The 16112-nt window shown below is 33.9% G+C and overlaps 3 protein-coding genes across 5 annotated transcripts; 2 read left to right on the top strand and 1 right to left on the bottom strand.

Annotated features, from left to right (window-relative positions):
* The first annotated feature begins 2319 nt into the window (after positions 1-2319).
* Positions 2320-3283, top strand: LOC135134576 (calcineurin B homologous protein 1). Its single transcript, XM_064063275.1, has 3 exons — positions 2320-2522; positions 2574-2840; positions 2889-3283. The coding sequence occupies exons 1-3, from the start codon at positions 2456-2458 to the stop codon at positions 3125-3127; spliced, it is 573 nt and encodes a 190-aa protein (XP_063919345.1). The 5' UTR covers positions 2320-2455; the 3' UTR covers positions 3128-3283.
* Sec23 (Secretory 23) lies at positions 3173-9161 on the bottom strand. Of its 2 annotated transcripts, XM_064063269.1 has the most exons (11): positions 9021-9161; positions 8650-8928; positions 7636-8107; positions 7388-7586; positions 6974-7144; positions 6778-6920; positions 6509-6720; positions 4568-4768; positions 3966-4514; positions 3859-3879; positions 3173-3393 (listed from the first exon to the last, which is right to left on the bottom strand). In XM_064063269.1, exons 2-11 carry the CDS (start codon positions 8926-8928, stop codon positions 3304-3306), a joined length of 2337 nt encoding a protein of 778 aa, XP_063919339.1. In that variant the 5' UTR covers positions 9021-9161; the 3' UTR covers positions 3173-3303. The 2 variants fall into 2 exon arrangements, with proteins under 2 accessions (XP_063919339.1, XP_063919340.1); XM_064063270.1 differs by lacking the exon at positions 3859-3879 and having other exon boundaries at positions 9021-9160.
* Positions 9162-9277: 116 nt separating this feature from the next.
* On the top strand, positions 9278-12238 carry LOC135134575 (probable glucosamine 6-phosphate N-acetyltransferase). Of its 2 annotated transcripts, XM_064063274.1 has the most exons (5): positions 9278-9492; positions 9549-9593; positions 9876-10095; positions 11349-11538; positions 11594-12238. In XM_064063274.1, the coding sequence occupies exons 2-5, from the start codon at positions 9576-9578 to the stop codon at positions 11769-11771; spliced, it is 606 nt and encodes a 201-aa protein (XP_063919344.1). In that variant the 5' UTR covers positions 9278-9492; positions 9549-9575; the 3' UTR covers positions 11772-12238. The 2 variants fall into 2 exon arrangements, with proteins under 2 accessions (XP_063919344.1, XP_063919343.1); XM_064063273.1 differs by lacking the exons at positions 9278-9492; positions 9549-9593 and adding an exon at positions 9719-9822.
* The last annotated feature ends 3874 nt before the right edge of the window (positions 12239-16112 follow it).

Genomic DNA, 16112 nt, shown 5'->3' with positions numbered 1-16112 from the left:
AGCGTTCATAATTCACAAAATACCGTATGTATCATGTTTAAACTACGGCGTCCAAATTTACAAAATACGGTGTCCTTCACCCATGCTATTAAACCCTAGTCCTCTCTTTTAATGGCAAGACGCACTCCAGACCTCCTCGTATTGTTTGGTGCTTGCTGGGCAACAGCAACGAGCGAGCAGAGTCATCGCTCTTTGTTGGCAAACGTGGAGAAATTTGTATATTGTAACTTTTGTAATTGAAGCATTTTGTACTGTGTATTGTATGTGTTACTAACTTAACTTGGGTCTTGCCAATTTAGCTCCAGTGGTGCAAATGCTTTGTTTTCACGGTGCATTTGCTTGGGTTTTAATTTTGCAACAGTGCATTCTTTGGTTCCGAGACTGAATTCTCCATGTCGTCAGACGCTCTGGCCTGGGGGGGCTCTCTTGGCCCTTAGACGTTGGGTCATCATCCTAAACGGATGAGGTTCATCATCCTAAACGGATGAGGTTCATCATCCTAAACGGATGAGGTCAGTCGGCCCTGTATCTATGCGGCTGCGTTCTCCCTTGGGCGTGTGAGCGCTGCGACCTATAGATTTCGTTTCGAGTTCCATCGGTGTGCTTGCTTGGGTATTAATTTTGCAACAGTGCATTCTTTGGTTCCGGGTTTGAATTCTCCATGTCGTCAGACGCTTTGGCCTGGGGGGGTTCTTTTGGCCCTTAGACGCTGGGTTGCATCGTTCTTTGAGAATGAGGTAAGACGACCTTGGATTTATGCGGCTGCGTTCTCCCTTGGGCGTGTGAGCGCTGCGACCAATAGATTTCGTCCCGAGTTCCATCGGTGTGCTTGCTTGGGTTTTCATTTTGCAACATTCTCAATTTTTGGTGCAATTTCTTCCGGTGGTGTATTGGGTACTAACTTTGCATTTGTATTGTATCTGAATTGTATCTGTATCTGTAGTGTATTCTGTATTGTAGCTAGATTGTAGGTACCTGTATTGTATTTCCGTTGTATTGTACTGTATAACGTTCTATCCCTCATTAACAATTCCTAGCCCTCTCCTTTCCTAGCGAGATCTGCTCCAGACCTTCCCGTGGTTCTTGCTGAGCATCAACTATCGAGGACAGAAAATTCAAATTCAAAACCAGCAAAGTTTCACAAAAATCATGAAAATCGCTCGTTGGTGGCCAACGTGGAGCAAAAGAGACTTTTGTAACTCAACTAACTTTGTTAACTCTATATTCTTAAGGAAAAAAAAATATATTACATTTAATTTATCATTTATAAGGACAAATAGTCATTTGCCACGCCAATGCTCATTTTTAGATTAAATGCTCACAAAACGCGTAGATGTTCAATTTGTGTCCAGGGAGATACAATGTTTGCAAGTAGATACACAGTACATCGGGTAGATGCTCAGGTATATAAGAGTAATAATGAAGTAGGTACTTCGTACTTCGAATATGAGTATCTACTCAGTTTTATTCATACCGTCCAGTGTCTCGCTTCAATGTTTGATTATGATGTTGATTATGAGCACAACGCTGATCAACTTCCGAATCCGAATTACCCTTGAAATAAATCGTCGCGATTTGCACCTTGGGTAGTTCGTCGCACATTTGATTGACTTCGTGGACTTATGTCAGCTTGTCGTCTTCTCGGCATTGTAATGAACTTCATAAAACGACACAGAATTATTTTCACAGTCAATCATATCTGTAAATTTTGTCTTGAGAATTTTAAAATATTGAAAACTTCAAATTAAATCCTCGAATAACGGTAAAGTTTGAAGTTTTGTCGAAATCAACAAAGTGACCATAGGTAAATAGAATGGCAGATCAAAATTAATAAGACACTTTCGCAATGTGTAACTAAATTCACTTTAACTAAGACTTTTCTTAAAATAAACGACGTTTTTTTTTACGAAAAAACAAAGAACGATTTGAAATGCAATAATACTTTTTCCACAATCGCACGGAAGAAATACCTAGTTTTGTATGACACGTCAGTTAGGCGACAGGTCCGTCAGGAACGCCAACTATTCAAATTCATCTTTTAGCCGTCTTATTTTTTATAAATTTTCTTACATATAAACCTTCTCCTGACAATAAGGTACACGTAAAAAAAAGAATCGTCCAATTCGGTGCAGTCGTTCTGAAGTTATGAGCGTATGTACATACATTTCCGCGATTCATTTTTATTAATATAGATAGATAGATAGATAGATAGATAGATATATATGTCAAATATGTCAACACGTGACCACCACGATCATGTGATCTCGGTACTGCTCATTAATTGGTCACTTCCTCAAGGGACGCTACTTTAGCCACAGCAAAATCATCAACACGTCAGACACGGTCAAATTGTCAAAGTGACATTTCAAAGTTCGATTAGGTGGTTCAGATTGTTTGTCCAAAGTGGAAGATTTTTTCCAGTTACTAGTTCAAATTTCATGATCATTTTATAAAAATGGGTAACCGATCATCCTTATTGCTGCGCGAGGAAGAAATCGCCCAAATTCAGGAAGAAACTGGCTGTAAGTGTACTCAAACTCGCCAGTACTTTGTAATCATTTGTTTTTCTGTAGTCACCCCCAACCAAATAGAACGCTTATATTCACGTTTTACGTCCTTGGATAGAGGCGACTGTGGTACTTTGAGCCGCGACGATTTTCTCCGCATTCCAGAATTAGCAATTAATCCCCTCGGTGAACGCATTGTGAATTCGTTCTTCCAAGATGAAGGCTTGAACGATAGAGTGAATTTCAGGCAATTCATGCACGTTTTGGCCCATTTCAGGCCGATTAAAAAGAACAAAGAAAACAAACTGAATTCAAGAGAGGAGAAACTCAGATGTAGGCAGGCAAGTTTGTGAAAATTTTAAATTGAGAGTTGTTTTTCAGTTGCTTTCAAAATGTACGACCTTGATAACGATGATATGATTTCAAAGGATGAGCTTCTGGCAATTTTACACATGATGGTTGGCGCTAATATTAGTGAAGAGCAACTGACTAGCATTGCTGAAAGAACGATTTTAGAAGCAGATGAAGATGGAGATCAGATGATCTCTTTTGAGGAGTTTTGCAAAGCTTTGCAACGAACAGATGTTGCCCAAAAAATGAGCATAAGATTTTTGAATTAAGAGTTTTGTTGCGAATTTTTGTATAGGAGGAATAAGACGCATGTGTACAGTATAATTTTTATTGCATTGTAACGCTTAACCAAAAACTACATACATTTATTTTAGTTGAAATATATTTTTGTTACAGTTATTGTACTTAATAAATAGTTGAAAATATACTCTGTTTTTATAGTCAATTAAGCAGTCGATGACACTGCAAGTTTCTTGAGATGGTCCATGAATACCTGTAGGGATACATCATCGGTCAAAACTGGGGCACCTCCGTCCTGAAAAAAATTAATGCAATTAATTTGTCTGCACACAAAATGAAACAAAGACTACAAATCTCCCCTGACCTCTGTAACATCAATAAATTTCAGAACGTTTTTAAAATACGACATAACTAAAAAAAATTATTTCCCTCAAATGTAAATGAGATTTGAAAAAAACAACTACTTATGGGCTAACTGTAAGTGTACACATTGGACGTTATCTAGTTTTTAAACTATTTAAGTTTAAATTAAAAAATATTAATATGACGATCTAAGATACTTCCTTTACAAAAGAAAAAAAAAACGTTCCGAACGTTTCGTGTGCAGTTTAAAAACACCGTGTATTCAGTTATTCAACCCTACACCATGTTAGTCGTGGCACTGCATGAAAAGCAAACCCACAAAATTTATCAGTGCTACAAATGCGTGCCCTTGAAATTTAGTACCCCAACCCAGCCACAAAGAAAATGTTTACTGTACCGCATTTGTGCTAGGAATGGCCTATCCGGAACAAATATGGAACAAAAACAGTATTAACACATGATATGTGATGACCATCATTCCAAAAGAATAAAAAAGACACTTACCCCTCCGTACGCATACATATTGTTGTGAGTCTGACTCGGGTTAACTTTCGACAACAAGAACCTAGCCTGGGACCCCCCTTGTTCCGTATCAATATATCTAGGCATCGGGAACCTCGTCTGTAGAATTTCCTGGGCGTCATCCACCGGAGCTTGCAACAACTGTCTGAAGTTCTCATATTCTGGCATATCCTGGTATTTCAAGTTCCGCCACTGGGCAATAGTCTCCCCATGGAAAATCAAAATTTGGAAGAAAGTGTCCATCAATAAAATTCTGTCAGGTTGAATTGAGCTCGTATCAAGCAAAACCGGCTCTGGAGGACCGTTGAAGCTATAACTGTACAAAATCGGCTGGATCATTATCAACGACTGAGTTAAGTCCTCTCTCATCAACATATGTCTGTAGAACGAAGTTTCATCGGGTGAGTTGTTAAACACTTGCAAGAACTGGGAGCGGCGCAAATGGTACATGAATTGTGGGTAGAGGCTGAAATTTTCGCTAAGTCGGAAGCTATTGGGGTCGTCTTTATTGTATTCGCCAAATTTCTGGCACTGTGGAAAGAGTGGTTTGACTTAGGTTCGACAGTAGGGGTTGGGTGTTTTACCAATCGAATTAACATTCTGTCTACCCATCTGAGAACATCTGGACTGTCGTCAGTTTCTGCACGATATACAGCCATGCGAGCCATTAGGACTGCAGCTGCTTCTTGGTCGAAGCCGGCACTGATGTGATGGATGTTGGCGGTGGCGTCTGCCCAGTTCCTGGCAATGGTCGTCACGCGGATTCGTCTTTGACCACTAGCGTGCTAAGTAGAAGTTTATAATGTAGAGAAGCAATTTTTTGTTTGTGATTTCGTATTTACATGTAAACCTCTATTTTATTGCAATTTTAATTTAATATAAAATTGTGGATTCTCAAAATATTTAAAAATATATATCTGAACCATTGTATAAATAAAACAACTAACAAAATCAAAATGAAGAATTAACAAAATCAGTGAATACAAAATCGTGGACAATCGTGTACACCAATGTTAAAAAATTTGATTTCTTCTTTTCTTATTATATAAAATTCTGTTATGTGAAAGTAATAATGCACACCTTTTAGAACTGCAAATAATTCGTCATTTCTTACATTTTAATAATTTGCACTTAGTCATTCATTGAACTCTCCAATTTAATTAAAATATCAAGTACTAATTTATGGTTGAAATACAATTTTCTTTAAAATTATACATATTTTATCAAAGAAATAATCATATTTACAAATCAAACATGAGAGTAATTTTTCTAAAACATTATAATTTTCAAATATCGATATTTCAGTTTATAGATCACCTTACTGTATCTTACTGTTTTTGTTCGTTCTTTCGATCTGTCGGTTCGTCTCTTAAAAAAGTGAAAAACCCTAGAAACTATCAACATACAATACAGAAAATACGCACCGAAAAAGAAAAAGGATAAAAAGAAAACAGAACAAGATGCAGCAATAACATACAGGATCTTTTATTTAAAAATTGAACACTCTGTATATTTGAAAATTATTTTTTAGTGTATGCTACTTCAAGCACGGTACAACTTTGATCCCTAATTTTTTTTTTAATCATTAGTGAGATATAGAGGAGTGTGAGCTTAGTGACTCACACTACCTATGTAATTATATCTTGGAACAACCTAAACACAATATCCACCAGGGGCTTTTGACAACTATTTTATCGCTGAAAGAGAACTTTGAAATGAATAACTACATAAAGTGATAATGAATGTGACTTAAATTTTAATAAAAGTAGTAAAAATCTTTTAAAGGTTTAAATTCTAAAGCTTCGAGGATAAGGGACTAGAACTAGAACTAGAAGTAACAAAACAGTCACTATATGAACAAAACTAGAAGAAAAAAACGTTGTTTTATCACAGAAAACAAAACAAATACACAAAAAATACAAAAATAAAATATTTGAAAAAAGATCAACAATGAGTATTTCCGATACAGAAAATTGGAAATACTCATAACCGTATTTAAAAAAAAAACAAGCATATATTTTAACTATAAGCGAAAAAAATATTGACGAGTTTATCAACACAATTACTTTTCCAAAATTATAAATATTGATGTTTAAATTTAGCGTTTTCATTAAAAAAAAAAATGCGAATTCTTGACATGTATCATCTTTGACATATAGCCTTCCTCGTGATTATGTACAGCAACCACAAACAGTATTGCTAGTTGCCAAAAAAACATGACACGAACTTTTTCGCTTACTGTATAATAAAATCTTAATAATTTAATTTCAAAATTACAAAACCTATTGCTTTAAAATTCTGTACACGCTTATCACGAATATGGTAAATCGCCAATCAGAATTGGTCTATTTATCTTTTCAAAAACTTTGACGTCATCTCAAAGCAATTTATAGCGTGACATGCTCCTTTATTTTATTTTTTGGTTTCATTTATTTGCAGAACATCGCAAAAGAATCTACGAAGTCATATAATCGATATTATAAATTATATTCCACTGAATCCATTAGAAACAACGGGTCTTTTACCTGATACTGTGTGATAAACTGGATACAGCCCCTTCCACCCTGCGGAATAGGAGCAGAATGCTGATTCACCACTTCAAAGAATAAAGCGATGGTTGCGCTAGGAGTCAACGTACACATTTTCCATTGAACCGTATTGCCCATACCAATTTCAGTATCCGATACTAACGGACTCTTGACGTTCAAAGAAACGCAAGAACCAATACCCCCTTGAACTAAAAACAAAACAAACATGAAATAGCCGCCCTATCGTTGTCAATTTCACAACATACTTTTAAGTTCTCTAGAGCATTTAACTTCTAGCGTCGCATTAAAGGCCATCTTTAATTCGTTTTTTGTATCCCTGACAAACACCCTCTGGAATGTCTGTTTGAACAGAGATGAGTTAAAAGAGTCACCCATAACCATATGGCCACTAAGAAAATGTAACATTAAAATTGCGCTCAATAAGGTAATGGAAAAACAAACCCAGTGGAATTACAACACTGCTTCATTTCCATAAGGCCTGTCTGATCTAACGCACATGAATAGATATCCACGCAGTGTCCGTTGGTGGCAGCCCTCATAGCTAAGGCTTCATAGTGCTTAATTGCTTTCTTCATATATTTAGCGTTGTCTTTGTGAATATCATGATGTGACCTGGTTTTTGTTAATAATGAAAAAAATGTAAGTAAGTCAGAATGCAAATATTGTAATCAACGATATTTAGAATTGTTTGAATGTTATTTTTAATTACAATTAAAACACAATGATTCAATTAAAAATCTTGTAAATAATAATAATTAAATGAACGTATTCAAAAAGATTAACTTCTTTTGGAAAGGAGTGAAGACTTATTTTATATTAATTAAATGAACTGGACTGCACACAAAAAATAATTACCTAATTGGTTGCTTAAGATCATCATTAAGCACCTGACCAGGTCCTTGAGAGCACGGTCCTCCCAAAAACATCATCACTCTAGCTCCTGTATTGGCATAACTGCACTCCAACAACCCTATAGCAATCGAAAGCGCAGCTCCAGTAGATCTCAAGGATCTTTTTCCCTGACCAACAGGCCATGGATCTCTTTGCAGCTCACCTATACCAATATTTATACCAACCGTCAAAAAAATAAACACCCAACATACCAATCAAATCAGTCAAACTCATATCACACTTGGAAATGGGCTGCAAAAATCGACTCGCTGGAGGAATAGGAGCTTGCGGCTGCTGAGGGGCCCTCATTTGCTGCTGCTGCGGCTGCTGAACAGCCACTTTTCCAATACCTAACATCTCCTGTATTTGCTTAGCAGTCAGATCTTTGGTTCCGCGAAACACGTACGATTTGCTACAGCCGTCAGTACCAAGCTCGTGCACTTGGACCATTTTCCCGAAAGTGATCAAACCTATGAGGGCGTTAGGTGGGAGGAGACTTAGAGACATTTGGAGTGAGTCTTTGAGGGCTCCCAGTTCTTCGTCGTCCATGCATGTGTCTACCACGAGTAAATAGATGGGTGGGAGGCACTGGGCTCTTGTGATGGTGTATTCAATGGTCGAAAACATGGGCATGAGCTCGGCGGGTTGGTGTTGTTCGGAGATGGCGGCATATTGCGGCGGGAACTAATAACAAATTTTATTTTGTTTTTTGTTGATAGAAATTTGAGTTACATTTTGACGCCGATTTTCATAAAAATTTCTACTAACATATTTTCTATATTCTGTAATTTGGATTCAGTTTTGGGAAGTAATATTCCATTTCAAAAATGTTTGATGACGCCATATCATCGCCATAGTAACGAATGCAAGTGGTCAAATTGCGGTAAAATATAGCTTCTATATCAAATTCTTAACATAATTTTGGAGTTAAAGTCAAATTAAACAGTTATGTAATTCTATATTAAAATACAAACTTGAAAACCTGATGACGTCAATTTGTCGTCATAGCAAAGATAAAAATATTCTACCTTTAAATTTTGAAACTTCAATTTTAGTGTTTATAAAATTTTTCATATTTGCGTATCAATATTTACAAGATAAGTTATTTTATTATTGGCCTTAACATCAAAATTATTTCAACAAACTACTAAGTATAAGTCCATTCATCAAAATTTACAAAAAATGGAGTAAAGATACTAAACTGGAATATCAAACTAGACACTTACTGGATTCCTCTGAAAACAGAAGTTGCAAACCCAGAGTTTTGCTCGGTAATCTACTTGACAAAGAGGATTAAGAATTGCACGGCAATTATTTTTGGTGCATAGGACGGGATCGTACTGAATGGGGGGTAAATCTTGGCGCTCCTTAATTGGCTGATAAAGACACCCAAGGGGGACTACCAGACGGGTTGCTTCAATTCGACTGGATGGCCACACGTTCCACGTAAAACGAACGCCATCTCGGTCTTCGTTTTGTTGGATATATTCTTCGTACGTTGCCATCTGAAATTATTAAATAAAAAATTAACCCAGATATGGGGTACATCGTGATTTTTTTTGGTAGCTTCAAAAATTGATGAATTTGGTAAACATACCTTTAAGGCGTTTCTGGCGAAGAGTTATAAATACAAAATACTATTTTTTTTTTGTTTTAATTTAACTTAAACTATTAAAACATTTTGCACTGCACACATTTCAAGATCCACGTCATTCACGTCACTTGTCACACATGTCATCAGTACGTGTGCTGCCACTGAACGGCCACATTTTGAACTTTATTTTTTAAATTTGAATTTTATTTTCATCTGTGAAGTAAAGAGTGCGCTATTGCTTTTTAGGATTTTTTTTATGTTGCAAAACTTGAAATTTATTTTTGCTTAATCAGGTATTAGTGTTTAAAACGGATTTACAAAAATTGTGTTTAGCATTACTTGATGTTCTACGTAGCCGTAGACACTTGTAAGTACCGTCAAAGTCAAAGTTGTCAAAAAAATGTCAACGTGACGTTTGGCTGCCGGCAGTGAAAGTAATTTAATTTTCCTTTTTGGTGACCGGAATTTACTCAAGGTTGTTAATTCATTGCAATATGTTTCTGAAGAAATAAAATTCTTTATTATTTACAGTGACTGGCTTTCGGTCTTACCGCAGAAATGGGTCCCGACAGACGGGTATGTATTTTTTTTTAATCATAACATTTAGATTAAAAATAGTGAAAAATGTTTTAATTTGGCTGTGACTAAATACATAGAAATGCCTTTTCCGAATGAAGGAAATTACGACATTGAATCGTCACTTAAAAGATAAGATTAAATAAAAAATGTACTCACTATCTCACTATAAAATGTTATGCATATTTCAACATTAAGTGAGTGTGATTTACGTGCATTCATTGCAATGGTTGGCAACTGTGTTGTTATAAGACTTGTGTGATGTATTTTTTTTTTTTGTAGACGTACGACCCAAGGCAGTATTTATTTGATCCAGCCCTATTAAAAAATCTTGATTGGGGATCAGTGAAGGGCTATCTTTCACCCCCAATCACAAATGAAGGACCAGGGGAGTCATGGCTTGTAGTTCGACCTTTGCAAATTGAGGACTTCGACAAAGGATATCTGCAAATTTTAACACAGTTGACGGCTGTGGGAAATGTGAGCAGATCTGATTTTGAACGTAAGCTATAATTTATAAACTTTAGCTTTAATTTTAAATTGCATCAAATGCAATAAAGAAAACTAAAAAATGTCAGAGGTGTGGCATATTTTAAATAATTTCCTTGTCTCAAGGTTGTTACACCTTCTTTTTAAAGGTCATTAGCAGTTGCTTTTTTAATGGTTGTGTAAAGAAAGTTGTCTGATGATGAAAATTCACTGAGAAAACTTTGATTTTAGAATTTGTGGAAAAAATACCATTATGTCTGGTACTGTTTGATATTCTGAATTTGATGTTTCCTGGAATTTTTAAAGTAGTCTGTATGTAAGTTGTACCCAAAATATATGCGCTTGAAGATTCCACTTTTTGTCATGCTTATACATACGTGTACATCTTTGTTGAGTGGTACTTTTCCCAATAATTTCTTTGTGTGAACAAAATCACCATTTCTAGTAAATGAATCCCAGTTTTTAACAATTTAAAATAAGGTTTTGATTATTAGGATCTTCCAGGTGATTTAGAAAACTATTTCTTTAAATATATTTCAAACGTTGAGAATTTTCTGATAATGCATTATTTCTTACGTAGAATTTGTAGTAAATTTGAAAAAAAAAAAAGAAAAGTTGTCAGATATCATAGAATCTTGTTGGTGTTGAAACCCAAAATTCAGGACCGAATTTTTAATTGTAAACGCGGGGTAGTATTCTTAAAACTAATATTAAAATGCATAAAAAAAAGATATATTTTTTTATAACAAGTAAATCTAAAATCTTAAATTATCTGAATATGATACAAGTTATTTTTAGAAGTTTTTTTGTGGAAATTTTTATTCTTTTATCTCGACTTTCAAGTGGAGAATGTTACATAAATTATCCATTGTTGAAAGTATGGAATAAATTTAATAAGTTAAAAATTTATCATGTTTTACAAAAACAGTGATACATACAAGGAAATTAGTTTTTGTAATGGTATTTTTTACGTTATTCATGTATTTATGACATCACTGATTTTTAAACAACTGCGTTTTGTTTATTTGAAACAAAAGACGATACGGGGTGATTCAATTAAGACTGGCTGACAACCCAACATACACATTAGGTGTTTTGTTCATCTTATGTGTGTACTTTGTATTGTCAGCCAATCTCGTTGTCCTGGTTGAATCACGCTGTATATTTTTTATTTTTGTTTTTAAACAACACTTCCACACTATATTTCAGTCTTATCCCGATCTATAATAGCTTTCAAAATATATACACCTTTATTTTTCATTTCAGGTCAATACTGGAGAATGCAACAGTCTGGTGGCTATTACATCACAGTGATAGAAGACACCAGAAACAGAAAAATCATCGGTGCAGCAACACTGGTCACAGAATTCAAATTTATCCACAACTGCGCTTTGCGAGCTCGGTTGGAAGATGTCGTTGTCAATAACACTTACAGAGGCAAACAGCTGGGAAAACTGTAAGCTCTTTGACAATTGTAGAATGTTCTCTAAAATCAATTTGCCAAATTTCAGAATTGTCTTGACCGTGAGTTTGCTTTCTAAGAAACTGGGTTGTTACAAGATGTCCTTGGATTGTAGAGATCCTCTTATTCCGTTCTATAAGTCCATCGGCTATAAACTGGAACCTGGAAATGCCAATTCTATGATCGTCCGTTTTGAAGAAACACCAAGAATCGAAAACCCATCCTGACAATTAGCCCCCAATGCTTCCAACACCAAATCCAAACTCTAACTGTTTATTGTCAGTTAGAACCCTTTGTAGAGCTTTAGTTTTAGGGTTCGCTGTTTATTACATTCTTCGAAAGTCTGATTGAAACTAGAACTGAAAAATGTGTCGACGATTTTCATGCTTACGTCATTACTTTGTATTGTAAGAATGTTTTAAATAGCTTGCAAATTTTCGAATAACTGTACTGACCAAAATTAGACATTTTTCTTCTTTGTTTTCATTGGTCGATTTCGCGAGAAAGACTTACAAAGGGTGAGTGCATTTTAGTGTATTTTTAATAGGTACTCTAAAATCCACGGATTTGATGTTCTAGCATTGGCTGGTGTTTTGAGCGCTTCGGAAACGCTCCACTACGGCGACCGATGTATTATTGGTTATGGAGAAATCGTACTTAATTTCTTTTAGTCTCAATAAAATCTATTCTTGCACATCGTGTGTGAATTTACCTCTGTAATAACCTTGATGATCATAGAAAAAGTATTGGTTGCAAGAAAACCATTAGGCGATTATCCACGGTTTATTAATTTTACACATTTTATACAATTCGCCAACAACTATAATTATACAACTAATTTATTGTACAGTTGACTTTCTATGATGTTACATACAATTATGTGTAGTGATATGTATAAAAGTTCAACTAATTTACACCAACTTAAAAATGTGTAATTGAAAGCGGTGTCTACTCACACGAAAAATCTAGAATACTGGTTTGAACGAGTTACTCATTTCCTGTACAATAGCATGTTTGAGCGAATTTTGATTAAATCAAAATTGTATGATATCTAATCTAGCACATGTACTTTTATAACAATTTGTAACAAGATGCTAACAATTATATAAAGTTATACATTAGCGTAACGGAATTTTGCCGTGTAGTGACTTTCCAATTCAAAGTTCTTTACAACGTACACACAAACAGTAAATAGTTACAAATGATACTGGAAGACATACATTTCTAGAGGCTAAATGGAAGACATCGTTAATATTCGAAATGCTTATTTCGCAATTTCACAATACGCGATTAACATTCATGGGTTAAAATTGTAAAGTTCTCCGAGAAAACACGTTAGGAATACCCCATGCAACAAAAACACTGTGATCAAGAGCGGTGAGTAATTTTTTCATAAAATAACATTCGGTTTTGAAGACGTGTCTTATTGTCTTAAATTACTTATTGCTTCTTTTTTGTATTCCAGGAGAAGTATACAACTGTGAGTGTTGTTTATTATCACACGAAAAATTTTTAAGTACAGAGGAAGCTTTGGATTTTGTTGCAATTTTTGAAATAATAAGTTTCGATAGTGTTGCAGTCGGACTTGTTTATTTGGATTGTTTTGTCTAAAGTAAACTAATATTGGAAGTTCTTAAGTGTATTTTACCCTGTAAGTATGTGAATAGATTTGGAAAGACATCCGGCTGCAGCAAAAGCTAGGAATTTGTGTATACACGTTTTAAATGTTTGTTGTTTTATTGAATGTTTTGGAACTTCTGTTCGACTTTTGAGTCGAATGTACTCCACTTGTAATAAATCTTTGTAGATTTACTCGGGCTTCAACAAGTATGTGCAGTTTCGCCAAAAACAATTTACTAGAAACAATATTTTGTTTTTAATTTTTGCAATAAATATAAAATCATACAGAGAGCCGTTTTAAATCTTATCATTCAGATTTTTTCATCTTGAAACTTAAAATTTTAGAAATAGTAATTTTACTACATTAATACAAACACTATCATAAAAGTCCGAAGTTTCGAGATATTAGTCAGTTTTTTGTGTTTTTGTTTTCACTAAACGGAGTTGATAATATTGTTATGCACTTATGAACCTGTTAAAATAGGACCTACTATACTTCAACAATGTACAATCTACAAATTACAAGCAGGGTATCCACACTTATACCAGAATTGATAATTTCACGAAATTGATTTAAAGTCTGTTAAAATGTATTTTTTTATTAAAGACGCGCTACCACAAACATTTATTTTTAAAATATGCAATACCTCAAAAAATTTTAGACGAAAAATTTGGTTCGAAAATTATGATTCAGTATTAGGTCAGATCAGGTCAGGTCAGGTCAGGTCAGTGTATGAATTAATGCCCACGAACGTCTGTTTCGGCGGGAGTTTTTAGAGAGGTAACTTTTATTACAGCTACGTGGAAGGGTTGAGTAAGAGTTGAAAACGTTGCAACAAGAATTTATGCTTGATAATGGAAATGTTTTTTTGGTTTTATGAAATTCAGTTTAAAATTTTTGATCTGCTTATTTTATATAATACAGTATATTGTTACGTGATTTGTTTAAAAAAATAATTTCTTATAAATCTATGAGAGACTTATTGTCATTATCTAAAAGAGAAAATGTGTTACAACCGCCTCAGCTCCAGAGACGGTCGTAACAGGAAAACAGGGAAATGTTTGAACAGTAATTTACATCTTATTATGAAACATATGAAACATTAAGAAAAAAAAATCGGTTGTCTGTAAAGTCGGTTTACTGACGATAGTTGAACGTGACAACGTCTTAAGAAAATAATTTATTAAAATTTCTTAAATTTTGATTTTATTATTTTAATAATATAATTAAATTTTTTCAATAGTCACTTAATTATTTATGCAAATTAAATAGTAATTTGTTATAAAACAGTAATAATTTCAAATAATTCATTATAAGAATAAACAATGATTAAATTATTGTTTATAAATCTTACATTTAAAATTTGGAAACATTAAGATTTTCGTAAATCTAGTGTTTAAAAAGCCCGCCTCAATGTGTGTGATATAGGAGAAAATGTTCCCTTTGACGGCTGGCTGGTCCAACCTGTAATTTCAGACACGTTGTTGTGATATGTGGAAGATTTAATATTTATGTTTTAATTTTTTTAAATTATAGCTACGCTCGAAAATTATTTCGATTAAATAGTAAAGCCATCGATTTTTTACTCATCGTGAAATAGTTCTGTTAACTTATTGTTTTAATTTTGTCGCGTTCTCGCTTGCACTTCAAGCCTTACATGGAACGCCTCAGAGCGAGGTAACGCCGCATGAGTCATGTTTTTTCGTGCGTGCAGCCGGCTCAATCGAATTATAAGACGTTGTCACGTCAAAAATGTTTTTTTTACATTTCCACTTTTGTTTTGAAAATTACTTTATGTCCCTGTACTTTCATGATAATTAAACTGAAAAGTGTATTACAGTATTACGACACGGTGTACCATCTTTTTTCTATTTTCGTTACGCCGTTCTAAAAGTAATTGTCATATTTACGTCAGAGTGAACTTATAAACACGTCACTTTGTATATTATTGACCTCATCTGAATATCGACGTAATTTTAACGTTCTAATAAAAATTTTAATACAGTAGTTTTCATTCTTCATTTTCATTTTAAAATTTAATGTCGTGTTAAATGAGTCCAGCAAGAAACAAAAAGTTCGAATTTTTTAAAATAAAAAATATCAAATAGACACATTACTTGCAATTATTATAAATTAGTAACAATATATTCTATAATGAATATCGAATACTACGCTTTTTTTTCTCATTTTCAGAACACAGACAAGTAAACATTTTTTGAGATTTTTACCTTCTAATTTTGTGCCACATAACTGTTTCATATTTGATTACTAATAATGGGCATTAAGTTATTATATATTTCACCTATTTAAAGCCCCAGCAATAGTAAAGCTAATATGTATCAATTTTACTCCTTTAACTGAAACTTCATTTATAGGGTACTTAGATTTTAGAAAAAGCGGTACAGTTTGATGCATGGTACAAGAAGTGTCTTTTTATAACATGGTTTGATGTACCTTACTATTAGATGAAGCGACAAATTCTAAACGAAATTAACACTGCCCATAACTCTCACTTATTATTAAAAAAAAAAACCGGCATAATCAAGATGATTATTTTTGTAACAAAGCGCCTTCACTAAATTGACGTGAAACAGGATAGTTGTTACAATTGTCTCAGCTCCAGAAAAAATTGTAACATTTGAAAATAAATAAGAAATATGTTTATCAATTTATTTTGTATTTTGAAAATATAATATTTACCATTATTTAAAGAGACCTCATCTACATACCTATATCTAGAAGTGAGATATTATAGGATTTCACTTCGCCATATTTTTATTCATGTAAAATATGATAGGTATATATAATTTTGATGTATCTTTGTTTTATTGTTTTTGCAATATTGTCAATCGTTTGAAAGGCACTGATTAATAAAACAATTATGGTTTACAAGTAAAGATGGCGTAAACCCAAATTGTGTGGTTAATTTTATTCATTCTGTGTTTTG

Source organism: Zophobas morio, unplaced genomic scaffold, assembly GCF_036711695.1.
Source record: "Zophobas morio isolate AGI-343-1 ecotype UQ-CSIRO unplaced genomic scaffold, CSIRO_AGI_Zmor_V1 ptg000023l, whole genome shotgun sequence".
Taxonomy (NCBI): Eukaryota; Metazoa; Arthropoda; class Insecta; order Coleoptera; family Tenebrionidae; genus Zophobas; species Zophobas morio.
Note: the sequence above shows the minus strand (reverse complement) of the source record. Positions and strands in the feature narration are given on the sequence as shown.